The sequence below is a fragment of the Xenia sp. Carnegie-2017 genome, unplaced genomic scaffold (genome assembly GCF_021976095.1).
Source record: "Xenia sp. Carnegie-2017 unplaced genomic scaffold, XeniaSp_v1 HiC_scaffold_24, whole genome shotgun sequence".
Taxonomy (NCBI): domain Eukaryota; kingdom Metazoa; phylum Cnidaria; class Anthozoa; order Malacalcyonacea; family Xeniidae; genus Xenia; species Xenia sp. Carnegie-2017.
This window is the reverse complement of record NW_025813487.1, coordinates 13,210,807-13,233,089: the sequence shown is the minus strand read 5'-3', so window position 1 is coordinate 13,233,089 and position 22,283 is coordinate 13,210,807. Positions and strand designations below refer to the sequence as shown.

The window sequence follows — 22,283 nt, the reverse complement described above, 5'->3', positions numbered from 1 at the left end:
AAACAGAACGCATGCATAGATGAATAAAAACAAAACTAACAGAATTCCATGAATAAAAAATACCAAAATAATTACATGCATGTTAGAGATGCGCATGCACATAAAGAATAATCATGCCTTAAATTAGAAATCATAGAATATATTCGACGCCAATCGATTACATTTTTTTCGAAGCCCTCCCTTATTGAAGCTGGCTTTTATTTATTATAGCTGGCTTTCACTTATGAGTAATTTCAAGATTTTTTTGCTGAAAAGCAGATCTAGCCGAAATTTTTATTGAATGGATTTTTAAGTGGCAGTTTGAACAGTCCACATGATAAGTCAAAAAATCTTGCGCTATGCATTCTTTTAGTAATAAATTTTTCTTCTCTCCAAGCTTTTCTTTGAACTTCTCTTGCGTTGTCGTTCAAGTAGGAAACTTGGAATACTGTTTTTTTCCTGTCAAATTTGATGAAAAATTTAATGTGATTATATCATCGTACTGAACAAAGATCAACAAAATAAATACATTTAAAATAACGAATAAGTAAAAATGCATTACCTGATTTTCATCACCTAGGAGACTCGGGTGACTTCGTGCCTCTTTCTTGTTGTTTGAAAAAAGCTGTTTTTAGCTTGTTTAATATGCAAATAGCGCTCTTTCGAGGAAGAGTAGCAACGTAAGATTGTTGAAATTGCAGTGTCCGAAGCATTTTTTCCATAAATAGATTTTCTGATATAAGTGAAAGCCAGCTATTCACTTGCAAGTGACCGCCTTCTTTTTCAGGATTCAAAAAAAAATCCTCGCAAAAGAAAATTGCCACTTATTTCCTACACTTAAGGTCTAAGGAACTTTTCTAAAAGCTCACTCTCACTAACTCTCACTGAGTGTGACAAGAAAATCTTGATCTCACTAGTCAATGGTAAACTCATTTCCCCATCAATAGAAAATTTTTAGCTTAAGTATTTCAAATCAAGCAATGGGTGGAGTAAAAATAACCTCTTTTAGAGTTATCATGTCATTTAGAAGCTCCACTCTGTCTGTGTTAGTTTGAGGGTGAGTGTGAGCTTTTAGAATTCAGGCGTAAATTGTCAACCATCAGGAACTGCTCTAACTTACACACATCTGATCTGTATTTCCTTAAGATCATTCAAAACGCGAGACTTACTTACGCACCATAAAAACCTTGGTTATTTTGATTCCTGCATTCCTTCGTCGTCAGTAGGATAACGTTTCTTTTCACAGTCCAATATTCCTTTGCAAAACCTTGCGTCTTTACAAAACTTTTGACTACGTTGTTATTGCTCAAAGCATACATCAAGTTACCACAATAGCATCACCATTAACGTAAGAAATCGCCTATGGACATGTTAAGCCATATCAAATTTCATATCAAACTGGAGTGATAAAAACCAAGGAAATCTTCAGTGGTTAGCATATGCTTATTTTGCTCATACAGAAAATTTTGGACGAAGAGGACAGCAATTGTAGTTTATGGATTCAAAATAGTAGTTCGAGAGCACTGCGAATGTGAAACAATCATATGCGACAGTATTTTGTTGTGTTTTTCATTTGTTTCTCATGCAAAGTGGAATGAAAAGAAAATTCTTGCTTTAGATGAAAATATTCCATTGTGTCATCACTTGACACAATGTTAATCCTGAGCAAAACTATTTAACAGTGTACATTCGTATTTTGAAGCATATAAATTTATACTTAAAAATAATTTCGTTGCATCATTGTAATGAAAAAAGACCTAAATTATTAATAAAATGATTGTAAAATAAGCAGGGGAAAATTGTTGAATTTTGAAATGAGCTGTTTGCCTTTTTCATATTTTTAAAATACAACTAAAACAAATCTCTGTATGTACGCCTAAATAACTATTCTATGAAATAAAAAGAGCAGGCTTACAACAGATATTCTCAAAAACGAACCAATGAACTAACCTTCTATTGCATGAAGTAGATAAAGAATATTAGCAACGTTCAAAGCTTATTCTCAAAAACGCTCTTCACAATTTTAACCAACGGGTGAAACTCCCTCAAGAAATCTGTTTGTAGCGCTTGATTCTAATGACGAGACGGCAGTTTCCATTTACTTGCTTGTAGAAATGAGAACCACTTCAATACCCCAGTTAAATCATCACTCAAAGAATGTCTAGTGTGGAGTTTATCTTCTATGAATGTCTGCTGACCACCTAAAGGTGGGCGCATATAACAATGGGGCCCATCATCATTATATGCACAAACAACGGACATCCACGAAGAATCCAAACTACATATAAACATTCTTGGTCATGAATCACCATGACACATGAGTGGTAAGAAACTTGAGAGAGTTATTGAAGTGATGTATAGCACAGGAGACCAAGGGACTTTCATCAGTAATATACAATCTATAAAAACGAGAAAACATTTTATTATATTGTTTGTGTAAAACGAAGATCTATTAGAAGATGGTATGAGTAGATTGTTCAGATTAGTGCAGTCCAGAGAAGGACTTTGGTGTTGGCGTAGACTAAATTTTCCACTTTCTTAGCAGTGACAAATCTAGGTTACGTCGAAATAAATTACTGCAGCACATTTTGGCATATATTTATATTTCTAAACTCCTCAGAGACAAGTCCAATGGTAAAATTACGCTCTTTATAAATTCTAAACTAACAGTGTTTTTCTGAAAGCATTTTTTTAATTTGAAATTGAACAGCTAATCCTAAAATTTTTTTTAATCAGCGCCGGATCCGCTACTGTTTCGTATTGTTAGTTATCTCCAGAGTCAAGGTTATCGAAAGCAACTGCGCCTGTGTTCTGGGATCAAGCCATTCACTTTATTCAGATAATAAGTTTCAAATGTACAATCATTTTGGCGTGAATTGTCAACTTTTATTGCGCAATTTCTTCACTGGTCATGGCTTGGGAATCAAACAAAATGAAGTGGAATAATTGATGATTGCAATAAGTTCACTGCACGTGTACCAAATTTGACAACTTTGAATTCAGTTAACGTTCTTATATCGTCTCACAAACTTTGTGATTAACCTTATCTTTTACTCAAAGTAAAATTTCAAAGTGCATGCAATGTATTCTAGTTAAATGCCTACATTCTATTCACATAATCCTTCTGCGTAAACAAGTAACCAATGGTTTAGACAGTCAATGTCTACTTTCGTCAACATTTCATTCTATTCTTCAGGACTCGTAGTAAAAGCGTAGCTCTAAGCAATTTATTGACAAACGACAGCAACAAATAGTGTTTGGCCGTCGTACTTTTGAATGATTTGACAAGATGCTTAATTCAAGTGTATCAAGAATTTTTCCTCCTGCAATCAGCCGACACTAAAATTTGAATGATTCAGATTATATGAGCCAAGGAGCCGTAAACACTATAGAATACAATAAAGCCTAGTTCACACAATTGAATTAAGGACAAGAACAAGCGTAAACAAAAGATAAAACAAAGATAATCAACAAAGCATGTGACATAATCGACATAAGCGCAAGCATAGGGAAAAATTTCAAGCTAAGAGAAGAACAAAAGAAGAACAAAAAGAAGCTTTAAAGAAAATCCCAAAGTCTTTGCCTTTATACACCTCTAGATCAATAGGAAAAAAGTCTCGACCTTCGTGTTTATTTTACTCGTGTGAACCAGGCTTAATACATACGTAAATATTTCAGCACATTTTAAATCCCTGAGAAGAAACTCTGCCAAAAAAACACCTTCTTGGGAAAATTACAGTTTAATCATGCATATTCTTAATGCTGGATGATTTTGAAGATGACCTTTTTCTTGAGACAAGCAGTATGGTCATTTCAGTTTGTTTTGAAAATTACAGTTCAACATTAATAACATATGTTTCTAATCGTGACATGCTTAAACATACCAAAGAGGCAGGTACTATAAAGTAAATGGTTTGAACCCGGGAGTATCGTTACATGTTTGTAAATGTAGATCGTCCAGGTTGGTATAGTCCTGAGATAGATATAGTACCTGGTACAGGCAGGTACTATATTAATTTTACGTGCCTGACAAATAAACAATATACTGAAGTTGAAGAAAGGGTAAGATTGGCGTTTTAAATGACGATAACTGAAAAGTATTCAATGATGTATTCATCTATGATTAGAATTAAATTTAAATGGAATCAAACCATCTTTCTTTTACGTATTATTATTATAGGAACAAATGATTATTTTCTAAAGGCTATAGTTAGAATATTTCATTGAGATGGACGGCAAATATTGAAAAAAAATATTCATGTTGGTCGTAAAAAAGTTCAAAATAATCACATAAATACAATGTAAAGAAGTCGTTGTCGTTAAGACGATATCATACCGCTGTTTTAAAATACATACAATTATTTCTTTTCGTGGATCTTCCACCGCATACAATAAAGCCTCGTCGTATACGTTGTAGTTAAAAACTTATAAAATACTTAAAATTAAATAGGCAACAATCACTACTTAATACATATTTGTACGAATGGTTTTCGCTCTAGGTTAACAAAGCAACATTGAGGAAATCTAATTGATTCCTCTATTATAATATCTAAAGCGTATTTTACATTGATCCGATAGTAAACGCTATAGATATTACATACCGACATTTAACTACGAGTGTAAACTAAAGTTTAACGTTCTCAAATCGTTGCTAATTCTGTGAAATTTGAATACTCGTCAAAGGACTCCAACACGCCTGACACTGCACTGTAACAAAATTTGAATTGCTCCTACATAAACATCAAGAGGAAATCATTAGAAATATCCAAACACAGACAAAAAATGACATATAAATTACGTAAACATAATCAAATCTAATATAAAATATAATACCTAATATAAAATTTAATGTATGTAATATAAGATGTAATATAAAATAAAATGCAACATAAAATGCATATGTAAATAACTTTAAGTAAGTATGAATAACTCAAATATAATTAATGACAAACAGTTCCAATGAAATAACAATGCAAAATCAAAACAAACCAAAACTTTGTATATGAGATTCACTTTCACTTGTGGAAGTCACATTTCACAAATGAAATATTTCATTTGATGAATAAAACGATCATTACATGAAAACGTGACATAATAGAGTGTTTTCATCAGTCGCCATGTTGGGGAAAATCGCACATAGTGAAAAGAAATTATGCAAATTTCATGCTTTGGCACTTTGATGTACTCCCCCAAAATGGCTGTTTTGACGTCACATGCAAACACTCTATTGAAATTCTACGTGATACTATTGTAAAGATGGTCCACACCACGTACCGCTGTATCAACAAACTGTGGGCGTCTACTTCGGATCAACTTTATGCACTGAAACACATCGATGACTTGGACGATTTTAACTCGATCCACAAGATTAGAAATGGTGATATAGGTACCTGATCTACCTGCTCCATCACTAATTGAAAAATTGATATTTCTAAATTGAGTCAACGTTTTAAGGGCTCACTTGTAGTCGCGGTAACATAAGAATGGTGAATTTATAACATAAAACTACGTAAATAGTTCAATGAACAAAAGAAAAAATATTTAAAAACGTCCGAGTAAATTTAAATGCAGTACATTCAATCCATTAATTTTGACGGGGGGATATTTCAAAAGCTTGATCACACATAAAAGTAGTTGACAAAAGGAAATCGCAAAAAAATTATCACACTCAAATTCCTCAAACTATTTTAAGATTATCATTCATTGCAACGAATTTGATTACAGGAAACATGTCTTTGAGTAGCAAACTTCTACTGCAATACCTGCAGACTACGACAACAGGTCCTTTAACCTCCACGGATCTTTGGGCTTCTTCGACTTCTGAAAGGACATGCAACAAACTGCGAACATCTTTAGGTACGCCATGATTTGGCCATGATAAATACTGAATTATATGAACCATATGACCTTCTTTGATGTCCTACAGAAGAAATTTTTCGTGCTTCTTATAAACCTTCTTTAATGCAGTTTCGCATGATATGTTGAGTTTCTATAAGCTTAACATATTAATGTATGGAACCAACTTCAGTCATACGTCAAGATATTCTTATAAAATGCAATAATTTAAAAGCTTGTGCTTAAAGTGATAATGAAATTAAATTTTACCACATAGCTTTATGATTGCATTATAAAAATCATTTAAACTACTTAATAACTTTCTCGTTATTTTACTTCTTTCAAAAGATGTTAAAGTTAATTCAACTTGCAAAATCAATGTGGCATCACAACACAAAATTAGATAGAAAAAAAGCAGTTTTTGTCGACATGTCATTAAATAAAAATATCTACTTTCCAATATTATATTAATCAATCTATTGTAGCTGATTGAAAATAAAATGTTACACAATGCAAAACTATGATGCTTATTACATAATGGTTATTATAAGCTGTGATGTCAAAGTGATGTTATTGCAAAAAATATACATTAAATCTATTCATGAAGTCAGTAAATACTTTCAAATAACCAAAAAACAATCACAAAACTGGATGACAAAACTTCGTTTATTAAACACTTGACGATAATAAGCTTACGCTGCAAAATGAGAAACCGACTCAAAGTTTCCCAATATTTGTTTAAAACAGCACGACCAACAAATGGGATAAAATATAACAATGCCAAAAATAAATATTAGTTCATTTCGTAACGAATTAGAAAAAGTTAGTTTTACATTGGTAAAGGGCAACTTTTTACTGCGGCAAAAGGAAACATGTTATGTTGATCACAAGACGTCACATCGGAAATGATGGTAAAAGTAATATAAAGCCCGATTGCTTACGTTTCCGGCTTCCAAAAAAGCTAACTTTCAAGAAAAGTCCCAAGCTCGCAATGACAGGATAGATTATAAGGCTTTTTTGCTTTTGGTGTCAGATACATTACAATGACGAACGACAAATAAGAAGTAAAAATATTGTCATGGAAGGTTTGCAGTTTATGACACAATAAAATCATCCTGCAAGCTCATTTTAAATCAATGATAAAAAAGATATGTCCAATACTTCGCAACCATAAGAATACTAAACTACTAACCAAAGTTGGAGAGGCAATGAGCTTTCTGACGACAATGTCTTCTTTCTTTACGACTGAATCAAACAAAACAGTACATGTTCCATAAGGTCGACTTGTTGCTCTCTTCGTGGGCCAAAACATTGGATATTCCTAATAAGACCATAAGTGAATAACTGAAGCCTTTCATTCGTGTGCAAAAAACTATACACATTAAAAGCATGATTGATAAAAAGGAATGCTGGTTGTAAAATTATGATGTTGGTTATAATATTGAAATAACATAACGCTGTCCCATACGTATTTTACACTAAATGAGTAAATAAAAATCATGAGAACAATGTTATTACGACTGCGCCAAAGAGTATTTCGACGAAACACAAACAAATAAACAACAAAAGTTAAGTGCAAAGATGAGGCAAAATGAGTGCAAGTTGTTTTTTGATCCCATCTCTCCCCATCCTGTTCAACCGATTTTGTTTGAAGTCCACACTAAACACCACCATGCTTACATCAAGTATAAAATTGTTCCCGCTCTTATGAAAACGTCACAAACCTTGTTATCATCAGTTAGCTGATCCAGCAAAACGATGGTCGTACATTTATATTGAGTGACCATCCTCCAAAAGTCGTTGATGGTTCCTTCAAAGGCATCTGCGTTGCAATGAAGTAATTCTTGCCAAGATAACCCTAAAAATCATTGACAAAGTCTTTAGGCATTTTTGCAATCACCAGGAAACGAAGACCTTTTGTATAACGGTAGTCATTTTCAGATATCGTGTTCAATACCCGAAATGCTTATATTACATAAGAAATTAATAATCACGTGCAAATTATATTATTCAGAAAATGTCTAAACTTACATCAACAAGACATGCGTTTATGTAATCGGAAGTTTCTAAGTGTTCAACACGCCGAAGAATAGGACGATTAGTTTCCTATTCGTGTTCCTGCCACAAAACATTACCTATTCCCCCCATTAACAAAGGCGGGTACTTCACTTTGCATAAATGTCAGTGGCTAACTAGATATCTATCTCAATTTGTATAAATAACGTACTTGGATATATTTTAGGATAACGATTTTTCTTCTTGTTCTCATCCGAAAGTGCTGCTTCACAAAGTTCTTCAGGATGTTCTGGTGTGATTGATTGTAAACGCTGTCAAGAAAAATTTAATTCCTTCAAACTTTTGTCTTCATTTAGAGAAGTCTAACGTTGAATCTTGAGTCTTTAGTTAGTTTAGTCTAGTGTCTTCATCAGGAGTGATGTAATGTTGAATCTTGTTAATATACTTCTTGCCTTTTTGATTAATGACCTGACGACGACCTGAGTACGAGTTCATCTGTACTCCTATGTAACTTTTTTTTATAGGGAATGATTTTAAGTTGAAACTTAAGTCTTCACATACATTAGATGGGCATCAGCATAAGAAATGATCATCACAAAAAATAGTACAAACCTCAAATTTTTCTTCAAATCCAGTTTTTCCGTTCCTACTTTTCTTAGAGAGCTGTGCAATCTCGATCTTGATATGAACAGCAGCAACTTCATTCGCTCCACATTGGATGTGATCGATAATGGCGTCATGAATGAACATGTATTGATCCTTGGTTGATAAGAAAATAATAAATGTATAAGATTTCTCGCAAACCTGGAATCCTTGTTTTGGAAAAAAGTTTGATCTGATGTGCTTTCAAATATGCTTTTAAGATTTGAGTCAGTTTACCCACAAATCAATTAAACTAAATATACTCGATCAATGCTGTTTGTCCAGATGTTCTTAAGTGACCTACCGCTGTCTAAACCATGTTTATGCGCCGCGATCTCATCTCTTCCACAAAACCAAATACATCAATGTTTGTTTCATATTCATCATCAAGATTATCAAGGATCTTATCTAAGGCAATAAATACTCCAGTACGACCAACACCAGCACTGAATAGAGAAGCAAGATCAGTTTAATGTTTGTTTAGCTACCTTCTTAGAATATGTTAACAAACAATTCCATTTATTGTAGATCATGCGTAAAACTAAGATAATATTTGCAAAACATTTTGTTGGGAGATGCCCCGATCGGAAGCATGTGATTTTGTTTAACAGTTTACTAATTCTTTAATAATGACAATGGGTGAAGTCACGAAAAAGTTTGGAAAGAAGGTCCTTTTACCATGAAAAAAATTGCATATAAAAAAATGTTCTTAAAAAATGAATCTATCATAAAAATATTGATGAGTATTTCAGGTATATTTCTAAACAATGTAACGACGCAGTTGCGATAGAACAACTAACCTACAGTGAACGACGACAGGACCGGATTTCGTCTTGTGCGATAGCTTGAAATGGTTCCTGAATGTCAAGAGTTGTGTTGGATAACGAGGTACTCCATAGTCTGGCCATGATTTGTAGTGAAACTGCTCGACTTCATGATGTTCGCCGTTCTATAAAAGTAAATGATACTGCTCATCCTTTTCCGAGGTAAAATTGAAAATAAAAAAAGGAAGCTGAAGAAAATGTATACTTTAGCTATATTTGTTATTGTCCCACAAAAAAATGATAACATGAGATGAACAATTGATGAACACTTTTTCACGAAGCCTTTGATTCCTCGCTTACGTCTCAGAAGCGTCACTGACGTTTTTCATTCTATACATAAATCTTCAACCTTTCATTGAAGTTTGACATCCTCTTATGGAAGTGTTATATATATTGATAACTATCCCTCCCATCTCTTCCCCATTATGTGCAGTTCTGAGATAGTTCTGTTCATGTTGGCATTTCGGCATCATTTGCTTAGTGGTGGTGATTATCAGTCAGGTGAGAAGTTAAATCCGGTATGTCGTATTTGTCGTGTCTGGAATTGTTGGTGTCGGTATTTAAATACGGCAGACTTCATTCGGATAATGGCAACCTCTAAACATGTCTAACATTTTAGTCAACACCAACAACAGCTACAGTTGTGATAAGAGCTAGACTAGCCTCGAAGATGTACAAATACATGGAATAGCCTGTTTCGTTCGTAAAATGAACGCAGACATAAATGAACATAAAAAAAAACTATATGATTATGTGACAATTCTGGGTCAGGTTTAAAAAAACAACAAAAAAACCCCATTTGTTTAACAAAAAGAATTGGCTCAGGTCTGCCTTATATTTTATTCAAGGGAAAATAAACATACAAGCAGCAACAGAAAGAAAGACTGGAAACAAAAAAGTTACCTTTTCAACAACCATAATGCGAGTGACATAATCAGCGAATGTTTTTGTCTCAGTGATGGTCACTGTAATTTCACCGTATACGTTAGATTCATCTGGCCAATATTTTTTACATTTCACCTTTAAGAAGAAAGCGCAAAAGATAAAAGATCTCCGATGTAAAACCATCCAAAATAACATTTTCATACTTTTCCCATTTCTTTCAAAGTCGTCAACATTACAATTGTTGGACACTTTTGTTCAAAAATCATCCTCCAGAAATCGTTCACAGTTTTAGGTTTGGGACCTACAAAAAGAAAAAGAAAAAGTGTTTCCGCAGGTTTCAATTAACAAAAGTAAGCTGCAACTCAAACATCGGAAGTTGCATCACGCGCCATCAATCCAATCACGTTGAAAATTCGTCGACGGCATCATATTGATGAAATTTTGAACTAATAAAATACCTTGGGTCGCAATGTAGTACTTCTCACATTTCCCCTACAAAGTTAATAAAGGATTTATAAAGTAAATGGTTTGAACCCAGGAGTATCGTAACATGTTTGTGGATCTTCCAGTTTAGTGGAGTCCTGAGAAGGACTGTTATTGTTGATGTTGACTGACGTTTCGACAACCTTAGAGGTAGTCATCTTCAGAGTCAACGAATCAACATCAACAACACAAGTCGTTCTCAGGACTCTACTAAACTGGACACTCTACATCCAAAATCATGTTCAAGGATGTATAAATTGAAAAAAAGAGCGAATCTTTAACGTAAACTGTCGACGATGTTGCGAGCAAAAAACTGCTTTCAATGAAACTTACGTCGACAAAAGAAGCGTTGATATAGTCAGATTTTTCATCACATGAGAGTATCACACGAGAATGGTCGTCTAGAAGAGACAAAATAACGTTTCGAACACACAATTTTCGTTTTTGACATTTTCCTTTCTTTTACATAACAATTACACTCCCACATATCACTTTTTAATTGATATCATTATGTTCAGTGGTTTGCAACGTAAATTGGGATTTTGTTTCGCCATCAGGTTTTGCTAGTGTTAAAACTTTTCCACGGAAAAATCTCTATCATGCCACTGCATTTAGTGAATGTAAGGAGGGGTGAGCCAGTACGATTATTTAGTCCGGCTGTGTAAAATTTTTTACGTTCATCTTTAATTTGAAAACAATAAAATTCTAAAGAAATAAATATAATGATGATGATCTGAAATTTACATAGCCGGGCTAGCTGTCTTTCCTACTTTTTAAAGGTATCTAGGCCAAACATTTTTGCATGTGACGGTGTTTTAAAAGCATTATTGTGGGTATTGTAAGGTAGCTGTGTCAATAATCTGACACATGACAGTGTTCCCATAACAACTTTGTCAGTATTGCATGGTTTTTGAGTCAATATAATCTTACACTTGACTGCGTTTCCATATCGATTTTTGGCAGAATTCATAGGACTTTTGGCAATAACCCAGTTGCATTTCTGACCATTTGGTAAGTCCTGCAAATTTTAATAGTAAGCAAATACAAAACTGAACAAGTGTGTTAAACTCATAGCTACTGAAACGTGAATCCTCATACATTTGGTTTGCGTAGTTTACCCAGTAATGATCTAATGTTCCGCATAGGTATGAATACACAATCTAATCTCGTATATAATTGTTTTCGGTTGTGCATGAAACAGCCGTGTTAGAGTTAAAAAGAAAACCACCTAAGTTTACCTATCAGTGCGGCGGACGTATTCTTTTTTAAAATCTCCGCACTTTGCAAGCCAAGACTCAAACTTTCATTTCATGACAACAAATTTCATTTTTATCACCTCGTTCCAGCTTCCACCCTTCGTGAATTTTCTGCTTATTTTTAATGTTGGATTGAGCGGAAGATGCTAAACTACTCATAATAGCACATATACTATGAGAAATTTGACTGAATTTATAGTCCGCTAAGGATTTCAAATCTGTAGAAAAGAACACATAAAACACATTACCTCAAATTCGAGCCTCAATTCCTCCATGTTTTTTCTTCTCAGTTTTTTTACGTGCTCAGTAAAATTTACGAGTGGAATTGGTAACCGATTATGGGTCTCGATAGCTGAAAAATAACAATGTGAAAAATATTGTCAGATAAAGGACATAGCTACACAATGGCTATGTACTAATATACAACAATTTACTATGTCAAGATAGCTTTATCATCAAGCTGTTTTGCTTTTCATGCATAACGTTACGGCAAGCGTATTGTCAATCATTTTCATAGTAGGAAATGTTGTAAATATAATTAACTATCTTGAAATCAGATTTATTACACAGAGCTACCTGGAACTCCAATTAAATTCAAATAACACCACATTATTATTGACACCAACTACATACATGGAAAAAACTTATACTTTTTGTCGACTGACCGAGCGTTTCAATAAAACATGTCTCATATAATAAGCAATGTAATCAAGAAAAACTACCAACGTTATAGAAAAAACGATATTTTTCAAAAATTACTTACTTTCTTTGTTTCCATACATTTCTTCTTCGGAAATTGACTTGTTTACATAAATATTTTCTTCATTTGGTCGTACAACAGGATCCGCATTGTCATTAACGATGAACGCGTCGTTTCTAACGGACAGCTCTTGTCCATTCCTATCCTCATGTTCTGATTGCAAATGCAATTTAGGCTCTTTAACAACAGCACGTCTTCTAGAAAAATATACCATCATTTGCAGAAGACAGTAGTAGTAGAGTACCCACGAGTTGATTGTTCGTCGTTTTTTGTACGCAAAGTTTGGCCTGCTTGTACTTCTTAGTACAAAATCTTCTTAAGCGTATCATGCTCCTTTTTATCTTACAAAACAGTGCTTGCCATTTTTTAAAACAGAAAATGCTTCATACGTTCTCTTTAATTACAACCAAAACAATATCCTCAGACATTGTCAAATAGTGTAAAAAACTAAGAGTTGTCATTTGTTTGTGCATATATTCAGCATGTTTCTAAATTCCTTATAACGAAGTTTGGTAAAATCTTGCAAACATATTTAATGTTCAATTGTATTTGATAATTTCTCTTGTTAACTCTGAGAAAGATGGGACAATACATGATGCGCAATTGTGAAGAAGAGTCTGATATGTAAGATAAAAAAAGCATTTGCAGTGTTTCTAAGCTAGTTATATAAACACGTAAGATCAATTGCAAGAAGTGAAAAATTGCATGTGAAAATGTCAAACGTTCACCTCTCACACTAATGCTGTCAGTCGACTTTACTGTTCATTTTAAACTCCTTCTACCTTCTCCAAAGAATTATTAGGACCACAAAGACGATAGCGAAAACAACAGCAGCTGCAGAAGCTGCAGCAATTGCAGTTACGTTGTTATCATTGTTATCATCATCTTTACTATCGCCTAAGAGAGAAAAAAACAGAGAGAAAGACACATGCCCTTCAATATTGCATGCACTATCACCACACGATTGAAAAGAAGCAGTGTTCAGATTTTTCCATATCGAACTTCAAATTTGCACATCGTAGAAAGAATGCTTCTGAATCCAGCAAATTCATTTATATAAAAACAGTTATTTTATTGGAAAAAATTGAAAAAAAATTTCCACTGTCCATTTAGCAATTTTTCTCCGCGATTTCGTTTAACGTTATGCTTTCACTATTAATAAAGCCATACTCTTAAACTCACCTGGAAGGGGAAATAGCTCTGAAGTTGTTCTTACTGAAGGACTCCATTCAGTGGAATAATAATCACCCTGATAAGAAGTGCATTAAATTTTGCTAAAAAAAAACCCAAAAAGAAGTCATTAAAAAAAATTTAAGCAATTACCTGATCATTTATCACCACACGCTGGAAAATTCGATAAGTAGTATTGGGTTTTAGAGGAGCGTTATAATAAACTCTTTCGAGAGAACGACGACCTCGTGTTCCCGAAATACTTGAATTTGAGCCATCACCAAGTATAAACACGAAAATACCACCACCACTTGGCTTAAGTACCGCAGCAACGTAAAGGTTTGGTGGTGAAGGAGTCGAATATGTTTCTAAGTCTTCAACATTTAATGTAAAAGGCGATGGAAGATTCTGTCTGTCACCTTGCATGGCAATCACGAATAAGTACCTGAAATAAAATAAAATATACATATTTTCCATGGGAAGCGTATTGCAAAAAAAACGCCAAAAAGATCAATGGTTCAAAACAACGATAGCCTTTGAGTTTAAAATTTGTTTTTTAATTTAAAAAAGATCATGAGCAAAGTTAGTCAACTGACTATCCTAACAGCAAAGGTTAATATGGCTAAGTAGTGAGGACAACCAGGAATTGCTATATATTGCACCCTCGATCCAGGTTGCAGAATAGATCCCTAGCAGCAGGTATTTTCGTTAATCGTCTTTTCTAAGAGTCAAGATTAACCATGCACAATTATAAGCATTTAAGTTTAAATATTCATGAATCAAAGAGTTATAAAATCTGTCTGCTTTTTGTGTTATTTCCATTAAGTAAATAAATGTGCTGAACCTAGTGTTTATAGGCTCAAAATAAATGATCTAAGAACTTACGTACTATAACTTACTCATATTTAACCGTAGGAATTTCTAAAGAAAATGTCAAAGTTTTTTCCGACGAGTTGACCGTTGCTTTCGGAGGCACTAAAAATACAAAACCTATTTTAAAGTGCACAACCTCCCTCCATTAATTAGTAACAGTTAAACAAGGCAAGAGAAGATTTCTAAATGAAAACGTACGTCCGTTTGTTATGGCCATTTGCTTTTCACTGTAATTTCCAAAACCAATTTTTGTACTTGCCAAAACCCACACATAGTACGTCGTCGCTGGTTTCAACTCATTTATGATAAAGCTTTGGTATTCGGTAGTAAAGGTTTCTGAACATTTGAAGCTCTCACTAGGTGGTATACAAACAGTGTAATTGACAATTCTCCCGTTTCTCTTGCTTTTATCAGGTGGCTCCACGTGACTGATAAAAGAGCTGATGACAGAGATTGTTATATTTAGAGGAGGCCCTTCAGGAACTAAATAAAAAGACAGTCAAAGTGTCGCATCATGCTGTATAGTTGTATTCAAGAAAAAACATTTAATCAAACGTTTATTTTGACAACTGAAGTAAGTTCATTTCAGTTTTACGGTAAATACAGTACTGTGACCGTGTAAGGTCGCATCTGATATTTTGGTGCTCATCATGGTTTTCTCACCATTCCATGTTTTAAGAACAAATTTAAATTGTAAGTGAAAAATTGTCTATATGTGCAAATAGTTACACATACGTCCGACAGGTGAAATATACATTGCTTTACTGCGTCGTTTTGTTTTGTAAATGAAAATATTCTGACACAGTAAAACAAGTTTGAATGTAAGAGGGAAAAGGACCGAAACTCAAAAGAAGCACAGAAGGCGTTCTACTGGATACACCGTGTTAACGCAAAGAAATAGAAGAAACGTCTGCATGATGCCATGGAAACTTCGAATAAAGTGAGGAAGGTAGATATGATAAAACTTATAACAGACCAGAATAGTGATAATTATTCCCAGATCATGATCAAATATTGAAGAACAAGAGTTGAAAGATGACAAGAGAAAAAAGTAACTCCAAACACATGGACTGGTTACGATAGGTATTGCGAGCAAAGTGTCTGGTCATTGAAGCACTGAGCAGATATGGTGTTTTCAGGCAAAAATTTTCAACCTGATCCCTACAAGAAAAATATTTGTTATAGAGACACTGTTATCGAGAGTATTTTACTTCCTGTCGAGCACTTTTGAAGAAGAAGAAAGAAAATGTCAGAAAATAATCCTAGCTAATTCATAGCTAACAGCCATCTTTGAAAATTGGAATGGCATAAATAGCCATAAAAACATACGCTGGTTAGAAGGAGGATTTGTCGTTTGGTAGCTCGCTGCTTGTGCTGGTAATAATAAATACAAAGACACGTTGGAGTAATTAACTTTATCAATACGTTGAAACTGTTTCTTAATTGCAAAATTGCTGAATACGAAATGTGCGAAACTTTTAAGAGCTCTAAGATGCAACAATTCCACTAAATTAACTTATAATTTTAAAACCTCAAACTTCTGCACAGTATTGTAGAAAAAAAGAACTGAATAATTGTAGAAAAAAGTTTCGCAATCACGTGGAACATTAACGTGGCTTGCTTGCATGAAAATTTTCATACTTTTTATAACTTATGAAATATAAGAAATGGAATGGGGCAGTTTGCTTCGTTGAGTTAGTCATGGCCAGAATCCACAAATAATAATTGGGGGAAATATTCCACGTTCACTTACACAATGAAATTTTAACGTGTAAAAACGTCTTTATATTTAAGATTTAAGTAGCATACGATTTCTTTCTCTCCTAGCTATGTTTGAAATGATGCACACATATAAAAACGAAGAACACAATAGGATGAAATAAAATCTTACCATCTTCTTTCGTCTTAAAAGAAACATTCGCTGCATCTCCAAAACCTTCAGAATTTCCAGCAGTTACAACTACTGTGTACATTGTGTTAGGAATAAGATTGCTCAACATGTAAGGCTTAGCAACGTTAGATGGCTCAGTTTTGTTTAAAATGACCTTCCTTTGCTTCTTCAATATGAACCTAAACTTTATCAAAGGATTTACAACATCTGCGCCGGGAGTCACTGCAATGTTTTGGGGATCCATCCACGATATTATAACGTATCTTGACGCGCTGTAAGTGATGTTGAGACCTGTTGGGCTGCTCGGAAGCAATTCTACAACAAGAGAGAAAGATCTATTTTGATATAACAAAAGAAGATCTTTAAAATTAACCAATTGTAAAATTTCAGTGCCTAAGGACTATGCAAATCATACTGGTGCATACTTGTGCATGTTTTGCTGTTAGAATGTACCCATGGTATTGGCAATGTACGTGATAGGCATTGAAATTATTACAATTCGTTAATTTCAAAAGGTTTTTTTTTTTATACACAATTTAATATTTGCTTTTCAAGTGCACTAATTAAATGTAAATAAAGCGTAAACAATGATTTTACTATATAACGTTATGCTGTAGTGAAAATTATCATTCTCAAGATTTTAACAATCTAAGAAGTACATGAGAGGATGGAGCAAGTTTAAAAAAAATTTCTAATTTACCGGCACTTTGGTTTAATCAAAAGCAAAGAAATTGGGGAAAAATACTTTGCAAGAGTCCAAAACGACTTAAAAGCTCTAAAACGTTACGAATCTTAACTTGCAGATGAAAACTTTACAATATAGAAGAAAATTAAATATGAAAGGATAATTCTTTGTTGTATTTATTGGTGGATGATCAAAAGAATTTAGCTTACACTACTAGCTTTGCAATATAACATTGTTCTCAATCAGTGGCGTCGTCAGGTTGTTCAGACTAGGAGGGACAATGTAATCGTCAAATGTGTGAGACCTCAACGAGGGCTCAGAGGCATGCTCCCTTGAAGAAATGTTTAACATTATGTTGTCTAAAACACTATTTCTCACAAGCAGGATTTATAATAATGTAAAAGCCACACGTTTGTAGAATGGTAGCATTTTGTTAGATGTGTTAGCAAGTGTATTCAAGTCCATCTTACAAACAGCAATGCTTGACGATTGCTGTTTACTATACTTTGCTATGTACCTGTTAACAGGAAGCAAATCGTTTTTTGCTGTCCGAAATTTATTTCATTACATCCTTCAATTACAAAATTGGTCATTAAAATAATTGGGGGGAAACAAGCTCCTCCAGTTCCTTTCACAGGCCACGCCACTGTTCTCAATTTTAATAGAGTTCTTACCTCCACCGCAAAGTTCTACCCTTATGCAGGGTCGATTTTTGTAGGTCACTGGAATAAGTCGTAAAGCTCTCGTCCTTGTACGTCCTTTGATGTTTGATATAGCAGCGTCTTTGTAACCGTTTTTGTTTCCTTTGAAAACCTGAAAAAAATGTTAAACCCTACAATTCACCAGTCGCACTAGCGTGTGAAAAAACTTTATCATAACATTGCAAATTCAGTTTCAAAAATACTCTAACTCCACTTTACTTTTTGTGAATTCTGATTAGATACTGACTCCCAGTTTATTAAATCAGAAGTGGTGTTAATGTGATATTTTGTCACCCAAATTAAGGTTGTTGTGTCTCCAAAAATTGCAACGGAGTTAATAGCATAAAGTTTTTCAAATCTTATTTGAAGATAGTGATTTCCATCAGCAGTAGGAGCACACCACGATCTGCCACTGGATATTCTAGCATTGGCGGCATTGTGCAAATTTATTGCCTTTGAAGCAGAAAACAATGAGTCAGGGAATTTTTTTGTGTCGTTTAACAACGGCCTGGCACAGATATGACCTATGAAAAAACATTCACATAGAGATAAGCCATGATGATAGAGGTAAGTCAGGATGAAAGAGGTAAGTCATGATGATAGATGTAAGTAATAATGATAGAGGTAAGTTATTTTTATTTAATGAAGTTCCTTCTTTTTGAATACCAATATGACTGTTTCTTGTGTGCTGAGCTGATTTTTCATGTTTTCCGTAGCTGACTTACCATGTTTTTGAATAACTTGTGATCATTTAAAATATTTTGATGTGTTTTGAATTTTGGTGGACAGAAATATGAATTAAGAACAAAATAAACCTTACCGAAATGAAATTGATTTTTTGGTGCAGACTTACAACTAGCCATTTTCAAATAAGGATGAACTCCTTGATTGTCTTGTAGTTCTTTAGAAGTACGAGGTCTTAAACATTGAAATTGATTTCCAGCTCTGTAGTACCGCATTTGTAGACCTCCCCAAGAGGTTTGTTTTACAGCATTGTTGTTGACACAAGCAGCTTCATTAATGTTGCGCGCATCATTGTGGATATATAACATATCAAGACGATAACCAGTTCCCCATTTATTAACTCCTTGAAGACAACCTGGTACGTTCAACTTCAATATGGCGCTGTTATCTAAGAATTTAAACTGAGATGAAGGATGAAGACAGTTGTGGGAAAGTTCCAAAAATCGAAGAGTTCTTGCACCTAGTGATGACTGTATTTTTCTGTATCATAAATACACTTTCCAGTTTCGACATGTTTCAAGAAAATCCAGTCGTATCTAGAAAGAAAAACAAGGCTTTAATTTTTGCGTGTCATTTCATCTGTCCATGCATGATTACGCATAATGTATTTACCGTAGCAGATATCATCCAATGACGTCATGGTGTCGTTACATTGATATTCAAAGTAAAGATACTTGTTCAGGCCAACACAAATATTGGAAGGGAAGAGATTATCATCGACACTTATATTACACACCCGTTGACCATCACAGCGTCTTTTTAAATGGCATGTAACATCGAAGCTACAACTGTAATTGTAACTTGAGCCACAAACATTTCCTTCATTCAATCCACGATATTCTGCCTTTTTTATGACCATGTATTGATTGTTAGGACAGCTAGCGTTTGTTATTTTTTCACCAAAGCACGTCACTGAGCCTATACAATACAAAAGTTGTAGATTTTAAAGGTTATAGAACCTTTCATGCCTGCAATACTAACCCAAACGCGACATTTTACAACATTTATACAAACATAGAAGTGCCCTTGTACGCAAATCCAAATCAAAAGATAGAAATGAAAATGAGACAATATGTCACTTAAGACAATACTTTATGCAGTACAATATATGAAATATGTGAGATCAACTTTTGAAAATAGAGACTTCTTAAAGCGAAATGAATTACTTCTGACAATATTCCAGAATAACGGTCAATAAATAAATATCTTACGCATGTAAATTAAAGTGCTATATGCACTTGGATGTATATAAGACAGAAATTACCAAACATTTTTGTACGTGCCAGGATTCGTTGATTAATTATGACATTCCATAAATATGAAGAAAGACGTTTTATTTTGTTTAATGACATATACAAACAAATAACAACAAATAGACATCAGGTATATCCTATACATAGTGTGGGCACCAAGGAGGGAAACAAGGGGTGAGTCGTCTCCGCAACATCTCTGTGGGAGACGTTGGCGTCAATCTTGTGTTAATAGGCGGGACCATATTCATATATTTTGCTATGTCTGGGTAATTTCTCTTCAAAACAATTTCACTTTCAAAAGAAATCAACCAGGCATAACAGAATATATGAATACCAATTATCGCAGAATTGGCGCCAACGCCCACAATGAATTCTTTGTGCACATAACTTGAAAAATTTCAGTAGTATTACACAGTACGTACAATATGCAAGTGAAATTTTTGAGTCCCCCTTAAAAAAATTTCTAGAGCTTCCGATCCTAGATGGACGGAGGACAGGTAGGGGATCTAGGGTAGGTCAGAGTGCATCACTAAAATATATTTCCATTTTAAAATACTTCAACCACATCCTATTGCGAGAATTTTGGTTTTAAATATTCTTTAGAATTTTTTAGTTAACAGCATTTTCAAAAACGTGTTTTGTCTATAAAATGAGCTTAAGTAAAATGTAAGTAAAAATGCAAAAAAATCATAGACTTTATAAGCGTGAAAGACAAAAATCTACCGCTTCTATCCAAGTTAAAAATATTTTCTGCATATTTTATGCATTATACATGGCTTTAAGTTCCAAAAAATAACAGAAATACGTCGTTATTAAAGCTCTCTCGTAAATTAAAGTTTGTTTTCGTTCCTCAAAAGGGACCTAGTAATTGGGTGATAACAATATGGGCACCTGATTACTTTGGCTTTATTATACATATCTATGCTCACAATGAATTCTTCATGTACATACTTAAAAAATATCAATAGCATTACACAGTACGCAAATCACGTAAGTGACATGTTTTACTTCACCCCCCGGAAAAAAATTTAACAAAAACTTCAAAATCGAGCTGCTAGAATCATCGCAAACATGAGTAATGTTGTTGATCACGAAATTGCTTTGAGAGCTTTAGAGTGGGAGTCTCTTGATATTCAAAGGCAAAAAAGTAAAGCAAAGCTCATGTTCAAATTCCTTAACAACACGGGTCCAAAATTACTTACTAGTTTATTTAGTTTCAAAAGCGAATCAACAGATTATCAACTTCGTGGTTTTAAAAAAACACTATGCTTACCTCAGCCACGAACCAATAGCATGAAAAAAAGCCTCAAGTCTGGAACTCATTGCCAAATGAACTTAAAGAAATTAGTTCTCTAGCGACCTTTCAAAGAAAAATCGCTTCCCACTTTCCCAAAACAAATATGTACTCAACTAATTGTAAATAGCTTTCTAACCTAGCTATACTTCATTCAATATACAATTTAGTGTCTTGTGTATCGTAAATGTAAGTAGTTTACTATTCTATTGTAATTTTCATTTTTGCACACGCCCCATGTGGAAATCAACTTGTATGTTGACAATGGTAAGCGTGTTAAAATAAAATTATCTATCTATTATAATAAATGTATGACGAATTAAACATGTTCGGCTGTTCCGGGAGTGTATTCAATTAGTTTTGCAATGGCAAAAAAAATTTCCATGAGAAGATGAATTAAATAAAGGTCAAAGTGCCGTATGGATTTGACCAAAGTTAAATACGAAACACTATAATCACAATTATGCACTATAAATTAAACTGACACAGAAGAAACTATAATGAACTGCCTTGCATGTACCTTGATAACGTTGTCTTTCGTTCACGTTCATGACAACATAACAAGTGTGATTTTTTCCACCGTATAAAATATACTTGTAAGGGATTTTGTGTTGTCCGATTCCAAAGCTAGCAGAAGGTTTAAGATATGACTTTTCTATTGTTTCATTTATGTACTCATGTGAACATGTGAAGCTTTCTGGTTCTTTCCAATTTACGGAATTATAATAATTAAAATATCGTCGTTCCATGGTGGTAACGTTCATAACAATCGGAATGCATCCACATGTCCCTAAATAAAATTAAGTTGTCTTTAACTTTTTGTCCAAAGAAAAAGAACAAGTAGAAAATGAGCCTCGTTTCGCAACAAAATATTGTTAACAATTCGCATTAAATCGACAGTCATCCGTAAAACTCAATAGACAATAACTACAGACGATATTATATAACTGCATGTATTTTGGCTGTACTGTCATATTGTTTTGTTGTTGTAA

The 22,283-nt window shown here is 33.9% G+C and overlaps 2 protein-coding genes across 2 annotated transcripts; both read right to left on the bottom strand.

The window, feature by feature from the left end:
* Window positions 1-4,132: 4,132 nt before the first annotated feature.
* On the bottom strand, window positions 4,133-10,855 carry LOC124451785 (receptor-type tyrosine-protein phosphatase alpha-like). The gene is made up of 6 exons (XM_047002398.1): window positions 10,844-10,855; window positions 7,539-7,672; window positions 7,007-7,135; window positions 5,742-5,899; window positions 5,254-5,389; window positions 4,133-4,709 (listed from the first exon to the last, which is right to left on the bottom strand). Exons 2-6 carry the CDS (start codon window positions 7,599-7,601, stop codon window positions 4,620-4,622), a joined length of 576 nt encoding a protein of 191 aa, XP_046858354.1. The 5' UTR covers window positions 7,602-7,672; window positions 10,844-10,855; the 3' UTR covers window positions 4,133-4,619.
* Window positions 8,042-22,060, bottom strand: LOC124452188 (receptor-type tyrosine-protein phosphatase T-like). Its single transcript, XM_047002772.1, has 22 exons — window positions 21,812-22,060; window positions 19,357-19,662; window positions 18,821-19,132; window positions 18,220-18,524; window positions 17,974-18,112; window positions 16,615-16,929; window positions 14,922-15,206; window positions 14,750-14,825; window positions 14,004-14,295; window positions 13,859-13,929; window positions 13,463-13,681; window positions 12,684-12,877; window positions 12,169-12,272; window positions 11,595-11,682; window positions 10,998-11,065; window positions 10,640-10,673; window positions 10,385-10,482; window positions 10,200-10,316; window positions 9,273-9,421; window positions 8,777-8,918; window positions 8,443-8,589; window positions 8,042-8,141 (listed from the first exon to the last, which is right to left on the bottom strand). The coding sequence occupies exons 1-20, from the start codon at window positions 22,053-22,055 to the stop codon at window positions 8,783-8,785; spliced, it is 3,552 nt and encodes a 1,183-aa protein (XP_046858728.1). The 5' UTR covers window positions 22,056-22,060; the 3' UTR covers window positions 8,042-8,141; window positions 8,443-8,589; window positions 8,777-8,782.
* Between the last annotated feature and the right edge of the window lie 223 nt (window positions 22,061-22,283).